The 17,111-nt window shown below is 29.3% G+C and overlaps 1 protein-coding gene across 1 annotated transcript; it reads right to left on the bottom strand.

Moving 5' to 3' along the window:
* Window positions 1–11,138: 11,138 nt before the first annotated feature.
* Window positions 11,139–16,711, bottom strand: LOC107845000. The gene is made up of 3 exons (XM_016689303.2): window positions 16,422–16,711; window positions 15,073–15,178; window positions 11,139–11,481 (listed from the first exon to the last, which is right to left on the bottom strand). Exons 1-3 carry the CDS (start codon window positions 16,452–16,454, stop codon window positions 11,300–11,302), a joined length of 321 nt encoding a protein of 106 aa, XP_016544789.2. The 5' UTR covers window positions 16,455–16,711; the 3' UTR covers window positions 11,139–11,299.
* Between the last annotated feature and the right edge of the window lie 400 nt (window positions 16,712–17,111).

Here is a 17,111-nt window from a genome sequence, read left to right as displayed (position 1 = left end):
GAATCTCCAGATTTTCATATGAATTATACATGTTTGATACATAAAGTGTGAATCTTGAAATATTTTGCTCAAGTATTGATATATGAATTTTGAACCCTATTTGAGAATTATGATTTTTGTGAAAGTAATGTGTCATGCACACCTTGAGATTTGAATGATTTGACCTTTTGGTCTTTAAAGAGTTATTTTTGAAATCGAATGAGAAAAGAAATCCACATTTTGATTTATTATGAAAAAGGGGTAGCATGATGGCTCCCGTTGTGAATTGCTGAATTATTTTGTGGTGGATTTTCTTTGAAAAGATTTGAGCTAAGTCCGGGAGTAGTCTTTAGCACCGAGTGAGAGGTATAGCTGTGTTGGTACTTTCCTAGAACTACGTGTCCCCGTAGGATCCAGAATTGAGGCTGATTATATATAGTGATCACTAGTTTTTGGATTTGATACTTATAGTCCTACTCTGATGGCAAGGATAGGATGGCTCTTCCCAACGTGGGTTGTACGTTGGACTCCATGTGGTTCAAATAGTTTATGTCGGTTATGAGATCTCCCAATGTGTGTGTGTGTATTCTCCTATCTAATATGAAAAGTCGTATTCTTCTATTTGAGATGTAAACATATTTGTTTGAAAGACTGAGTTTGAGAAAGTCATTGTTTTCGAAAGATTTAATGAACATATATTCCAAAGAGAATTATTATAAGATTTGATTGCTTTGATGATTTGGAATCGAGATGGAAGTGAATTGAGATTTATTATGATGACTCAAATGTTTCACCTGATATATTTTACTCTCTTATGATTATGACGATTTTAATTCGAGCTAAGTGAGACATTTATATCAGCATGCATAATTTTATAAACTGTGATGATATTAAGATATTATTTTATATATACATTGCGCCCCCATATGCTCGGTACCTTTCCATGATACTGACCCACATATTCGTATGTAGGCTACATTTTCTCGGAATGTAGGTACAAGGTATAGTGTACATCTTCATATCCAGTCAGTTCACGACATACAGTCAGCAGGTGATGAGCTCTTTTGATTCAAGGGCTTGAGTTAGTTATACAGTTCGAGAAATATGGTATTTTCTTTATCCAGCCGTATTGAGTTGGGATAGTCGGAAGTCATGACCCAACTACCTACAATCAGTACTAGTAGAGGCTTCATAGACAGTCAGTAGAAGTTGATGTATTCCGTTTCAATTTTGGTTGTAAAAGCAGAGTTGTAATCTTGTAAATTCAGTTTTGTATCTATCATATTCAGAAAAGAGTTATTTTTCGCAGATTTGTATAGATTTATACTTTTTGTTCAGTTGCTTATGAGTTATGCCAGTAGAAGGGTTAGCTTGGGGTAACTTGTGATCCTAAGCACCGTGTGACATCTCAGGACCCGATTTTGGGGCGTTACAAGAACAGAGTGAGAAAAATTTCAAGTTAGAAGCCCGCCTAAAGAACAGGGTGATGAAATTAAAAGTCGAAAGCTCACCCGGAGAACAGAGTGAGAAAAATTACAAGTCATGAGCCCTCCTGAAGAACAGGGTGATGAAAGTGAAAGTCGGGAGCTCGCCCGGAGAATAAAGTGAGAAAAATTGCAAGTCAGGAGCCCGTCTAAAGAACAGGGTGATTAAATTGAAAGTCGGGAGCTCACCTGGAGAATAGAGTGAGAAAAATTACAAGTCAGGAGCCCGCCTGTATAACAGGGTGATGAAAGTGAAAGTCGAGAGCTCTCTCGAAGGATAGAGCGAAAAAATTGAAAGTTAGGAGCCCACCTGAAGAATAGGGTGGTGAAATTAAAAGTCGGGAGCTCTCCCAAAGAACAGAGTGATAAAATTGCAAATTAGGAGTCCACCTGAAGAACGGGGTGGTGAAAGTGAAAGTCAGGAGCTCGCCTAGAGAACAAAGTAATGAAATAGCAAGTCAGGAGCCCGCCTGAAGAACAGGGTGATGAAGTTGAAAGTCGGGTGCTCGCCGAAGGACAGAGCGAGGAAATTGTAAGTCAGGAGCCCGCATGAAGAATAGGGTGATGAAATTAAAAGTCGGGAGCTCGCCCGAAGAATAGAGTGATGAAATTACAAGTTAGGAGCCCGCCTGAAGAACAAGGTGAAGAAATGGAAAGTCAAACAGCAAAGTGATAAAAATTGAAAGTCAAACAACAAGGTGAAGCAATTGAAAACCAAACAACAAGTTAAAGAAATTGCAAGTCAGGAATCCACCTGAAGAAAGGGTGATGAAACTCAAGTCAAGAAGTCCAAAAGAAGCTACATAGATAGGATTTTTGTAATCTCATTTATATTTTAAATTGTAATTTTTTTTTGATGTAATGACAGAGCCGCGGACCAGAACCTTGATGGAACCTTACTCAACTCTCCAACTCGATATAGTCCTTCTCCTTCCCATGGAGGTATCTGTGACTGGTTTCCTTCTTAACTTGGGTAGATAGGATGTGCGGATGTAGCATCAGTGGCCCTCTTTCCTTTTGTTCCCTCATTTTTGAATAATGATCGGGACAAATTTCTTTCTTGTTGTCTACTTCTTTGTATGAAAACACCTTATATTTACATTAAAAGGGGGCATAATGTAGACACGTAATTTTATCCCATGAAAAATTATTTTTATCATCTTCTTCCGTTTTACAACGCACCCTACCCCATTCCATAATTTTTTCAATAATAGGACAAAAATAATGAAATCTATAACAAATTGACACCTCACCATGCCACCTCAACACATCACTCCCCATTTTTCACTAAATGCACACAAAAAAGGCACATAGCTCACTCACCTTACACACTCATTCATGTGGAACCCACACGCCATAATCATTTTTTTCACAAGCCACCAATAATATACACCTTCTTAGGATAATGATAAAAAAGAAAAGAAGATAACAAAAATGGAAAGAGGGGACACACAACAATATATCTATAATATATTAAAAGTGTGAAACCCTTAGAAAGATGATTTGAATTTTTTGCCATTCATTAAAATATTTCGTGATAGATAAAATTATCTTTTCACCTTTTTACCTCAATTAAAATTATTTTTATAATTAAGGAATCCTAAAATATATAGTAGGAGGAAATCCTATTCTATTAGGGTTAGAAAAGCTTGAATTTTGTACTTTATTTTCTCTATCGTTAAGGTAGGTTACCGTTCGTTTGTTTATAACAAAATAAAGTTTCCATGAGCATTCTATTAGCAAAAGCAAGATGGATGTCAAAGATTAATATTTTATTGAATATTTGATATGTTACTAGTTATATTTTTTATTCTCTATTTTTCCCTCATAAACGTTTGTGTTCGTCTATCCATGGGATTGTTTCGTAAATATGAATTTCCTTATTTTTCAAGTCATCTAAAACATGACAAGAGGTTGAAGCATCGCTTTAAGCTGGTAAGTTGATCAGACTTCTGATTTTCAATTTGCAACATTGATTTTTTTTTCTTTTTTTTTAAAATTTCTTCCAACATTGTATTGTTATTTTTTGGGATAAGAACTTGAATCACTTGGTCATCTAATCTATAATATTTATATAATATATTAAAAGCGTGAATATTATTTGAACTTTTTACACTTCATTAAAAGACTCCTCTTTGGACAATCGACTTTTCACTATGTTCCTTTAGTAATTATTTAATTTTATTAGGTTAATATAGTTTAATTTTCTTTGATATATTAAGGATTGCAATTTGTTTAGGTTTAAAATTCGTGTGATATTCTTTAAATAAGGCCACGTTCTATATTTTACATATTATAACTCTTAATTTTCCTTTCATAGTATTTTCTTTCATGATTTATGAATTAGAATTGATTTAAAATAAATTTCTTTGGGGCGCAGATCCGTTTTTAATGTTATTGTGATATTGGTATTTGTTGGATGGCTTTTCGTATGAATAATATAATGTTACCTACAAAAGCTTACAAAAATTCATACCTAAAAAGTTTATGATTAAGGACTGCCATAGGATTAGATTTGTTATAGCAATACTCGATTAGTGCACGACCATGGAGCTAGCAACTGCTGAGAGTTGTGCAACCATGCACGCACGTTCAGGAAGCAACTTTCATTATTGGAAGGTCCATGTATATTTATTAATAGATTGTTTTAATTTAATGTAGTAGGTTTTTTTATATCGACGAAAAACATTGATTAATATTTGTGTTATTTTACACTAATTTTGTAGGTTTCTTGAAAAAGGATGAACGGTGATAATATTGACATTATTGATGAACAAAATTTTGAAGGCATATTAATTTTAGAGGTCTTTTTTTTTAATTAGTGCTACGTACGTTGATGTTTAAGAATCTGAGACAACCGATTAAGGATGGATGGACTTCAATCATTCCACCACAACTTATATTGATTTACGACTTATGAATTTACCAATATGATCCGGAGACTCAATGTCAAACCTGGAAAATATTTGAGTGTTTTACATATGATTAAGACTAAGATGAATAAATATTTTATTAGGTATATTTTCTAATGAAAGAATTTTCTCTCTTTTTTAGTCTTGACCGAATTGTTTGCTTATCTTTTTATGTAAAAAAAATACTTGCTTGAGATCTTGATGTTCAGGTAAGAAAATTTATGCTATTGAGGCGGACTTCAATTATTTATAAGATCAATTTTAGATAAACAAGTTTAGTCATAAATTTTGGCAAAGACCAGATATGTTGGCATTCAAATTGATTATATTATTTATTTGAACATCAATTTTTATTTTTTTACTTTTTTTTGTATAAAATTTTATTGCTCGATGATAGACACACACGTAAATTATGTACACTAAGATGAAAATAAATATAATGTATTAACGTGATATAAACGTACAAAGCACGTAAAATTGACTAGTAGAGAGAAAAAAAGAGGACCCATTTTGGGAGGGATCATCTTCGTCACAACAAGACACTCCCATTTTTTAATCAACTTCCATTTTTTCTCTAAAATAACTGTCATTAACGCACACAATTACCCACAGATACACACAAACCCGAAAAATGGGGTGAGGGTGAAGCGAGGTCGAGAGAAAAACAGAGAGAAAGAGGGGATCAAAGCGGAGAGAGTCAGATTCGAGGTTGAGAGATAAAAACAGAAAGGAAACGTGCCAGAGAGAAATTTGGACGAGTTTTTCACCGGAAACTTCATCGCTGCAAATCGCATCTCCGTTTTCGGTTGCTGCCGAGCTTGTCGGAGCTCCGGTGTAGCAAAGGATCCTCATTTTTGGGTTCAAAATCCATCGAAAAACACCCAGTCATTGTTCCTGTTATTGTTCCAATGGGTCCACCGTATTTTTGAACTCACTGACTGTCTTCTTCTTAAAATCGATCTTATTTTTGAAGCTTCGATTTGTTCCGTTGCAATTTTCGTTTGGTTCATCGAGCTCGATATCGGTTTTGGGATTTAGGTTCGATTTTAATTTTGAGTTTGGATTTCTCCCAATTCAAGTTGGTTTTGTTTCGTTGTCGGATCTGATTCGAGGTTCTTCAGCGCGGATTCTATCTTTTGATCAAGTAATATTTGATTTTGATCATCAATCGAGGTCCTTTTCCTTAACTCATTCTCTTTTCTTCATCTTGATTTGTGAATTGGTTGAATTTGAGTAGCTTTGATGGTGTGATTGATAAAAATGAAGTTAGAAGGGATGGAATTATGAAATTGGTAAAAATGGATGAATATAGATCAACCTTGGTTTATTGTTATTTTTGTTTAATTCGGAATAAGCATGAATATTATTGGAATGCGATAGAATCATGATATGTTGAAACAGATAGACAAATATAGGTTTGGGTAAGCAAATTTAGAACTTGTGTTTGAAAGTGCGTGGGAATGTTTCTTTCTAGTTTATCGTCTTTGATTCAAGTGTATTCATTTGGTCGGGGAATGCCTTGAGGTTTCATGTATGTATTCACCGGAGAATGTCTTGACGTATTATGTCTTCAAAGGAGGTTTGTGATCAAGGCCCGAGGCATCGGGTAAAGCATTGGAGCTTATTCTAGGACTAGTTTAGAATAGGTTATATATTTTTTGCAATTTTCTATTTTGGACTGTATAATTGGACTGGACACTAAATTTTAGGCTGTTTTGTTTTGTTTGCTTGATTGATTGTTTTGCGTGCTTTATGTGGTTTATACATTCGTAGTATCAAATTAGCCGATATACTCCGTCAAGAGATCATGGTCGAACCATGGGATCGAGGGATGCCTAACAGCTTCCCCTCGGTCAACATAATTTCTTAACCGGAATCTCTGTTCTCAAACCAGTTTGAAAGAGTCAAATGATTTTGAAAAAGATTTTTAAAGGTGACTTGGCACACAGAGTTTATGTCCAAGTGGTGACTCTGAAATAAAATGTAAATAATCTTTTTTTTTCGAAACAAACTTTCATCTTCTATCACTTTAATAATGAAAACCCTTTCAAACTTTAAAATCAATTCTTTTTTGGTTAAAAAAGGGGGTGTGACAATAATAACTAATTAGAAGTGATATAAAGAAATTGCTATGAAAAATACTTGTGAAAAAAATTTAAGTGGGTCTCATATAAGATGTCAAGTTAATTTAAAACATCAAGAGTTAATTTATCATTTTATGTCCATTTTACTTTTTTTGTTAAATATTATTAATTTTTTATTACTTAAATGACTTGTAACAATTAATTGGGGGGGTGATATAGTAAAATTACGATTGAAACAACTGAAGCAGACATGTCATAAATGTCTATTTTATTTTTTATTAGATATTATTAATTTTTTGATACGTAAATGACATATAATAATTAATTAGGAGTGATATAATGAAATCACGGAGCAAGCAGACACATCGACAAAGAGGTGCCTTCTTTACCACTATTCTATATATGTATAATCAATAAATCTACATATAATATAAAGGAAGGTCATAGAGGAGATGATGTGCACCTATCTACGGCCTCCATTTTTATTTATCTTTTTTCTCCTTTTTTTATTTTTTTTATTTTTCTTGTAATTATTTAATTTTACAAAATCATCTTCTTAATTATTAATAATATTCATAACTATCAATCCTTTCACATTCATAACCCTTAATTATGTATTATATAAATTTATGACATAATAAAATTACACTAATAAAAAATTATTTTAAGCTATGTATAATGGTTACTCTATTTTCATTTCTCTATATTCTTCATCTTTTGTCTCTTTGGTTGATTAATGTTATAATTTGTTTATTTGATTCTGCATATTACAAGGAGATATTATAGTCAAAATGATTAGATATTTTTGCATGGTTCAATTTTATAAGGTAAAATGAATTGATATGCTTAATATAATTACAATTTTTTTGTTGTATTATACATTTAATATTATTTGTTTGAATTTTTGATGATATGATTTCTTAAAAAATAAATTGATTTTTCTCTTTAATTCTCTTTGTAGTTTTTACAGACTTTGATTAATATGTCTTATTTTCTTTTAAGTTTTGTAAGAACTGGATTATGTTATGTTGACAACTAAGTTCTTCTCTCCTCTTTAACTTATGTTTTTGATGATACAGTTACTTAAAAAATGATTTAATTTTTTTTCTTTACTTCTCTTTATAGTTTTTAATAAGAGATTTTTTTTTTTATCTTTGATTCTTTTTGTAGTTTAGTGAGAATTTGATTGTCTTATGTTGATAATAAGATTCTTCTATCCTCTTTAACTCATAATTAACTATTCTTTATAAATTTTATTTTTTTTCTTATAGAAATTTATATTTAGTTCATGGAGACTCTCATTGAAGGTTATCCTCTCTTCTTCATCATTTTATTTTGACTTACGAATTAACTAACATGTGACCAAAAAGAAGTGTACGAAGGTAAGAAATATTTTATTATTTTATTTTTTTATGTATTGGGACGTACTTTCTTAATTTTAACATATTTTATTTATGTACGTCAAGTAATCAATCATTTAAAATTTTAGTTTTTCGTTGTTTTCTTTTTTCTTTCTCTGTGAAGTTTTCAACATTTTTTTCTAAAAAAAAGTGCTACTGCTGAAATTCTTAAATTCAGCATTTTGATTTTGTTATATTTTTTAATGCTTAGATTGACAACTTAATTTTTCAAACAATAATAATTATTGGTCTATTTTTTTACAAATATTGAAAAAAAATTAAGCTCATAAATCAGTCATTATTAAATAATGTGATAAAAATAAATTATACATCATATTAATAAAATAAATATAAAAATAAATTAAAAAGTATTTTAAAGAGTGTGAAGAAGGACAAAAATACAACATATCGTTGAATCAAGTGTGTTTCTAATGCAAATGCGAAGAGGGACAAACACTTGTGACCAAATAAAAATGTATGAAAATTTTGTTAAAATATTAAAATTTATAATTAAATTATTTTTTATCTTGAATTTGAAGAGATATAGAAATAAATGAAGATTATTAAGATTAGGAGTCATGAATATGAGGAATGTGGAGTTAAAGATTAATGAATATTATTAAAATAAAAGTTATAAAAATGAAGTGGTGTGAGTTATGAAGACGACTTTTCAAATACTTCTATATAATTAAGAAAAACAAAAGATATTTTAAACAAAATTATTGTATTAAAATTTATAAGTAAATTATTATTTAGGAGTTATGGACTTGAAGAGACATAGAAGTAATGAAGATTATTAAAGCAGGAGTTATGAATATAAGGAATGTGGAGTCAAAGATTAATGAATATTATTAAAATAAAAATTATAAAAATAAAATGGCGTGAGGTATGGAGATGACTTTTAAAATATTTCTTATATAATTAAGAGAAACAAATTGAAAACATTGTTATGAAAAATTCAAAGTAAATTAAGAAAAACAAATTGAATACATTGTTAGAAAAAACCCAAAGTAAGAGAGAATATGTAATATGATAAAGTACAAATAGGTTAATATCACAAAGTACTAAGGGAACAATGATTGAAAGCACATAAACAAAGTTATCTTATCACCTTGTAAATATATTTACTTTGTTTCAATTTGTTTGTCTTATTTTTTTTTTCAATTCGTACATAATTATAACGCATATGATTCATAGAAAAAACTACATACTAATTTTTATTGATTAGTTTTTGATCTATGTGAAAAAGAATTTCATTATTTAGTATACCAAAATGCAATTTCAAATAAAATTGATCAAAAAAATTATAAAAAAAATAATAAAATAGATAACTAATGACATGCTTTTCAAAAAATTTCTCTTGTGCCTGTTAGTTCATGTATCCTCAAACTTGAAAATGAAAGTGCATATATATTATCACTTCCAAGCTAAAAAAATATCATGTAAAATTGTCAATTATCAGAGGTGTTAGTTCAAGAAGATTTCACGTCTGTTATAGAAGAGGGCATAGTCCATAGACATGTTCTCTTATATGTAAATGCGGATATAAAACACGAGAGGAATATAAAGCATAAGTAGCAGAAAATAAATAAAAAAATTGAATTTTTTTTTTTTACCAGGCTAATAATGTCGTGGACGAGTAAATAATATCATTACTGATACTTTAAAGAGAAGGATATCATGATATATTTTGTACATCTCATTTAATGTCATGGGTTTTTATTTATTTATTTTTTATTACTCCCTCTGTTTAAAAAAGAATGACCTACTTTGACTTGACACAAAGTTTAAAAAAATAAAGAAGACTTTTGAATCTTGTGGCCTTAAATTAAAGTTGTGTCAAATGTACCAAAATGTCCTTTAATCTTGTGGTCCTAAACATGCCATGTGGAAAGTTGAAATTGAAGTATTGCCAAAAAAGGAAAGAGATCATTCTTTTTTAAACAGACTAAAAAGAAAAGTAGATCATTCTTTTTTAAACGGAGAAAATATAAAAGTATAAACTTAAGTTTTATTCTACAATGGTCATTATTAGAATGAAGTTTTGAACATGAGATTGCTAATATTTATAAATCTTGAGCAACACAGATACACATTAAATGAGAGTCAATACAACTACATCCTTCGTTTCGTTTTAGTTGGCCCCTATGAACTTGGCACATCCATTAAGAAAAATATTAGTTAGGTATTTATTTTACCAAATAAGCCTTATTAATTATGCTTTAACAGTATAAATGTAAATTATATACTTTATGTAATCATTTAATGATAGAGGTAATTTTGGAAGAACATAATAAAATTCTCTTGATTTTATAAATGGGATAACTAAATTGAAACAAATATTTTTAGCAAGAAGGCCAACTAATATGAAATGGAGGGAGTAATAAATACCCCAAAAAAAGAATCTCTCAATTTTTTGAATTTGTGCATAATTATGTTGCGATTGAAATATAATTCAAGTATTTTTCTTTTGGTGAACTTTTTATTCTTTTGTCAAGTAACACTCTTCTTCTTAGACTTTTTCTTTAAAAATCTCTTAAATTAGTTTGTTTGTTTCGTTATCTAAAATGACTGTTTTATTCTTTTACATTGTAGTATCACATAATTGAATTTGAGCAGCTTTACACATACTCGATTGAAGCTAATGATATTATTCATTTATTCTGTCAAATTCATAAAGAACTCACTAATTAACTCCTTTATGTGTTCTCTTTTTACTACTTATTTCTTTTAAATTATGTGATTTCGAGTACATCAATTAAATTCAGGGACCAATTATCAGTAATAGTGCATAAAATAACTAAGCATTTTGAATGATAAATTTTTCATAAATACATACATACATAAGGATCGTTTCATGGTGCACATAAGAATAGTACTAATGGGGTGTATTAGGAATGTTGAATTTAGGAGCGTTGAAGTTATTTCTTATCCTGTATTTGATTTGATATATTAAAAATAATATGTATTATATATATTTTTTTTTATGTTGACCAAAGATCTTAAAGTAAGATTTAAAAAAAGATCATATGAAGTCTGAAAAAGGGTTTATAACTACAACGAGGAGTTTCTTATTGTCCCCATAATTTCACCAAAACTTGATTAATAACAAAGGCCTCTCGCTATGCTTCCGATGCAATACAGTTTTAACCAAGACTTGATGATATAACGGGAGTTAATCACTACATCAATTCTACTTTTTTATATAGATTTATTTTTTGTACGTACATAGTTAATACTTTTTAAAATTGCGCGAAGAACGAATAAGTTCATTAGTAATATAGTAAAACCCACACCTTTATTACCTCTTCGTTGCTTGTAGAATTATTCATCAAATTCCGAAATTTACATGACTTTATATTATATTATCTGCTTTTGACTTTTTTACTAGTAAATTAAGACCATGTGGAAGACATAACAAAATATAATACATGAGATAATTAATTACTATTTTTGTCTTTTGGAAAGGAAGAATCCAAGAGCAACTTGTCTACTCTCTGTCGTGTTATCTCTATTTCAGATTCTTTACTATTATTACTTGTTGTTGTTGATCCTTCTTTCTTGTCTTTCTTGTTGTACGCCTCAAAGAACTCTTTGTTCTCCTTCTCTAACTCCTTCCACACTGTTATGTATAAACAGAACATTTATTCAACTAAACAAAAGTAAATACTCTACTTAATTTGTTGAGATAAACTAGCACAATGACGTATCAAGAAAACAACATAAAAACGAGTTGATTGTCCAGATGGTCATTTAATTAGAACAAATTGTGGAGTAAAATTTTTTTTGTGTGTGTAGTATGTTTTTCTTTGTTATATGATTTATCATCTCTATGATTTGCAAATTATAAGCTTCCACATGATGCCCTCTCGATTTCGAATCCAACAAGTGGTATTAGAGCCTATTAGAGGGAGATTTTCTCTCAAATAATTTTTATATTTTTTGATTTAGCTTTTAATATGTAAACCAATTGACTAAATTATATCAATAATATATATTTTTTAGTATGTCTTTTTTTGTCATCTGACTTAGCATCTCTATGATTTGCAAACTATAAGCTTCTGCATGACGCCCTCTCAATTTTGAACCCAACATGAATATATAATTCTTCTGTTTGTCATTGAGGACTTAGCAATAGAAAATTGTAAGTTTCCTTTTAGAAAATAAAGTAAAACGATACATTTCACAATTTTCACTAGTTGAATGATCGTTTGAGCAATTATTTCCTCTCAAATATATTAAAAGTAGTGTTTTCCCAATATAATTTTCTTCCTCATAAAAATACAGAAAAAAAAAATAACATGGCTTTATACTTTGATGTTGTTTCCTTTAGTTCGATCGGTTATGTATTATTCATTGTTGTTATTATTCCTTTTTTCTATTTTTATTCACTACTGTATCTCCTTTTTATACTGATTTCGATATGTTTTATTTGAGCTGAGGATCCATTATTAATTAGAAACTGCATCTCTACCTCCATAAGGTTTGGAATGAAATTGTGTGCACACTACCTTTACTCAAATAATCTTGAATTACACTGAATATCTTGTTTGTTATTGTCTTTATTCTCTGATTTTAACACATCCCTCTTTTATCTTATCTAATCCGGATCACATCGCGAGCTTCTCGGATCATGTCACAATTCTAGTTTTAAAAAAAAGTACTACTTGGTAATTACTCAAGTTTTCTAATTCATTATCTGATGATTTTTTTTTTTTTAAAAGTCTTTTAATTAATTAGGTTAAAAGAAGTGTAATAGTTTTATAATACCAGTTTTCAGTGATTACGTTTTACTTAGTAGCTCTAAAGAGAGCTGTGTTAGAGAAAAGCTAAAACATCATAGGTTGGGAATCTTAAATAGAGTTCATCTGATTGGTACCTCATTATAATTCTATTAAAACAAGAAGCAGCTTGAAATTTAATTTGACATTAATCTTTAGTCAAATAGTCCGTAGCTTGTAAGATTTTATTTTTTTAATTGTCGTTAAAAGTCGTAGGTTAACTAACTAACTCACTGGCTTCTTGTTCAATTACATAATTACCCCCACCGTTTCCACTATCTTAATTGATCGCATCACAAAGTTTTTTTTAATCTTATTGTTTTAAATTATAATTTTAAATTTTGAGTATGCTATGTGAGATGTTGAAATTAAGAAAAAAAATATTCTTTTTAAAATAAATTATAATAATTAAGATTAAAAAAAATAAAACAGAAGAAGCATATGATAGTGTATACAAAATAAAGGGATTTATTAAAATATATATAAGTAAATTCTTTGAAGTTCATATTTTCAGTATAAATATAAAATTTGATTTCTCTGGCTAATCTTGAGTTGGGGAGAGGGATTAAAAGGAAAAAGTGATAAAGAGAATATCTGCCAAATCAACTTGAATTGACAAGGCCAAAGTAATGGATAAACAATCAAACTTTTATCAAAATTCACTTAGACACTTAAACTAAGTCATGTTACTATTAGATCCTTAAATTCCCCATATTTTATTTCAATTGGGTCTTTTATACCCCATCAGCAAAAAGCTCAAAGTATGTGTTGCACACATGCGATGATGTGGCAAAATGAGCTAATTGAAAACTAACACATGGTATTGTGGATCCAATAATTATTAAAAATTAATTATAATTTTTTAAAAAAAGTATATACAAATGGCATTGAGAAAATTATTAAAAAATAATTCTAAAATTACTTGAAAAAAACTGATTATTTAAAAAAAAATTAATTATTAAGAAAAATTATAAATATTTTAAAAAAATAAAAATAAAAAATGGCTAGGATATAAATTATGAAAAAGTAATTATAAAATTTTTTAAAAAATAAAAAACTAATTATTAAAAAAAAATTATAATTTTTTTTTAAAATAAAACTCCCCCACCTACCCCCAGCCCTCAGCCCCCAATGTATTGTTTTATTAAAATAAAAATAAAAATTGAGACCCCCTAATGCTTTTTTGCCTAATTATAAAAAGGAAATTATAAAATTATTTAAAAAATAAAAAACTAATTATTAAAAAGAAATTATAAAATTTTTAAAAAAATAAAAATAAAACTCCCCCACCTACCCCAGCCCCCCAGCCCCAGTGTATTATTTTATTAAAAAAAAAAATTGGGACCCCCTAATGCTTTTTATTTTATTAAAAAGGGTCTTTAGTGTTTAAGAAAAAAAAATTGTTATTAGAAAAATTTTGGGGCCCTCAATGCCACTTGACATCTTTTTATTTGTAAATTAGTGAAAAAAATTGCTCCTCATGCGTCTCCCACGATGGCATTGCACGCGCAGTGCCACATAGACAAAAAAGGCACAATTGAAACAAAATGTGGGGGGTTTAGGGACTTGATAGGAACAGACCTTAGTTTAGATGTCTAAGTGAATTTTGACAATAAATTTGAGTATCTAGCGATGTCTTTCGACAATTGACAATTATATTTATCCATGTTCATACATAGATACATCATACATGCAAGCGCATGTTTCTGGTGACTCAACTATTTTTGTTTATCTCATATTTGATTAATTTAAATTTACATAATTTATTCAAAAAAATTTATTTTCTTATGTAATTTTCTCAATATTTAGGACTCAAACTTCAGAATCTTTAATTAAAATTAGAGTAATTTAATTCATCTCGCTGTCATCCTTAATTCACTAACTATTTACTCTTTCAAAGCCAATATAGTAACGCCTTCTTTTCAATGCGTAGCAATTTATGTTTTGCTAAGCCATTTTTTTAAAAAGAATTATTAGTAATATGTTAACCGATATTTAAAAAAAAAAAAAAACTGGAAAATAAACACTTAGGCTTTTCAAAACTTGGCCAAAAAGGTTATTGCATGACAACCAATCCATTTAAATAAACAATAACAATACATCAATAAAATCAAAGCATCCAAAATTTTTCTCTTATCGTTAAATTTCTGCTATCTGTCTTTAGTCATTAAAGGTTCTTAATTAGTTAATCAAGAAAATAACAAAGTATACAAAATAACGCAGTAGCCATATTCACGTCATTATTTTTTTTTCTTTTTTTCTTTCCTTATTTTGATCCATAAGGAAAAATATGAAAATTACTCGAGATGTGGGACTGGCCACTACATATTGGACTAAGAAAATTAACAATAAGTTAAAAATCGACTGTATTAATTCGCACTATCTATTTAAATTCGACCTTTTAAATAAAAAAAGGCAAGAGAATTAGGTACCTGTGGAGGTGATAACTGGCAGGATATTTGCATGTTTAGAGAGTGCTTCCATGCATTCCTCTCTACTCATGTTGAACAATAAACACTCTTCAATCAAGTGATGCACCTGCACACAGGTCGTGCTAGAATTTTAAATTTCAAGAAAAAATATAGAATTCACTAAGTTTTGAGGTTTAATACTAAGTAAATTTTCAAAAATAAATACAGAATCTGAGTTAAAAGTATATATTAATTAAATTCTGTCAAACCTGTAAACAGAAACCTTCACACGAATCCACTCATCCCAATATTAGTAATTTCCTCTTAATTGCTTGATATCATCAGTAGAAGCAAAACTATAATATACTACTCCCTCCGTCCCATTTTGTCTCATTTTATGTATCGCAATTTGACCGAGCACAGAGTTTAAGAAACCAGGGAAGACTTGCTAAAATTTATCAAATTATCCTTTTATCAAAAAATATACCAATATTTTTTTTTTTTAATTAAGTGGGACCAATAAGGGTAAAAGGGTAATTGTGCTTTTAAAGAGTTGTCAAATAAGAAAAGACGACACTTATTTTGGGACGGATTAAAAAGAAAATAATGACACATAATTTGAGACGGAGGGAGTACTATTTATAGGTTAGCCCGAACTCAACGTCGTTTGGTTTGAAAATGATTATCCTAGGATAACTAATTATCCCGAAATAAAATAAAAGAACACATTTTCCTTTGTTTGGTTAAAGAGATTACTTCAACTCGGGATAACTTATCCCACCATTTTCCCCTTAGTCCCGAGATAACTTATCCCATATACATGGTGGAATAAGTTGTCCCAAATAATCCCGGAATAACTAATCCTGATATTAATTATTCCGAGATAACCATTTTCAAACCAAACAACCCCAAAGGTTCAAAACTTCATATTTAAATTAAAATATTATAATATAATATAATATATAAATAATTCAGTCAAAACTCAATAAATTAACTTTTATAGACCATTAAAAATGCAAAAATTTAAAATTCTAACTGCATCTTGACTGTCAATCCTCTTATTCTACCTACCGCAAGAAGGAATAATAGCTGGGAACAACGCATATATTATTATAATTTTGTAAATGAAGTTTGAAAATAATGAATTATATGGCGACTTTATTTCTTTCTTAGTGAGGCAGACAAACTATTCCCCATAAGAACGCATAACAAAAAAAGAAAAAAAAAGAAAGAAATAGTACTAAAAAGAGAAGGAATAACTAATACTAATATGTTAACATAATCTACAAGAGAGATCTTCTATTTTTTGATCTTTAGAGTAAATATTATATAACATAATCAATCTATTGCAGTTCCCAGTATGTACTTACCAAGTGGATGTATTGAGTTGAAGAATCACCCATTGTATATACTTCAAAGAAATCCAATCAATATATCACAATAACTACTACTTTTTGCTTAATATTATGAATATGAGATCAAGAAACTAAATATTGGAAGGAAGAAGAAGTAGATGATGATAAGTTGAAGAAAGGACCATAGATTTCACTAAAAAATTACAATTAATTAATCTACATTTGGATCGACAACTTTACAGAGAAAACAAAGATGGAAAATCATCCTTTTTAATAATGAAAAATAATATTATTATTATTATTTTAAGAAAGGTGATGTCATTAAGTTGATGGGGTATTAAGCCCCACGTGGGAAGAGAGATATGATTGGTTGAATGGAGATTACGAATGATTATTATATGGTACAGTATTTTCTTTTTGCTGGACACGTCATCAAAGTCCACGTGGTAAGTTAGGCCAACAACGATACGGTGAGCAGCACAGACAATTGACAGTTTGTAATTTATAAAAGACATTCTTTATTATAAAAATACACTTGAATCACCGTTAGAGATATACTTGAACGACATTTATATTTACTAGATTAGTATACCCGCTTTACGCGTGATCTAAACGAGTAACTTATATGACAATAACGAGAGAAATGAGTCAAAAAATCCCCCAAGTTTTCAATTAAGAAAAGGGAATAAGTGGATTTCATAAATT

This window comes from Capsicum annuum, chromosome 10, assembly GCF_002878395.1.
Source record: "Capsicum annuum cultivar UCD-10X-F1 chromosome 10, UCD10Xv1.1, whole genome shotgun sequence".
NCBI classification, from domain to species: domain Eukaryota; kingdom Viridiplantae; phylum Streptophyta; class Magnoliopsida; order Solanales; family Solanaceae; genus Capsicum; species Capsicum annuum.
Note: the sequence above shows the minus strand (reverse complement) of the source record. Positions and strands in the feature narration are given on the sequence as shown.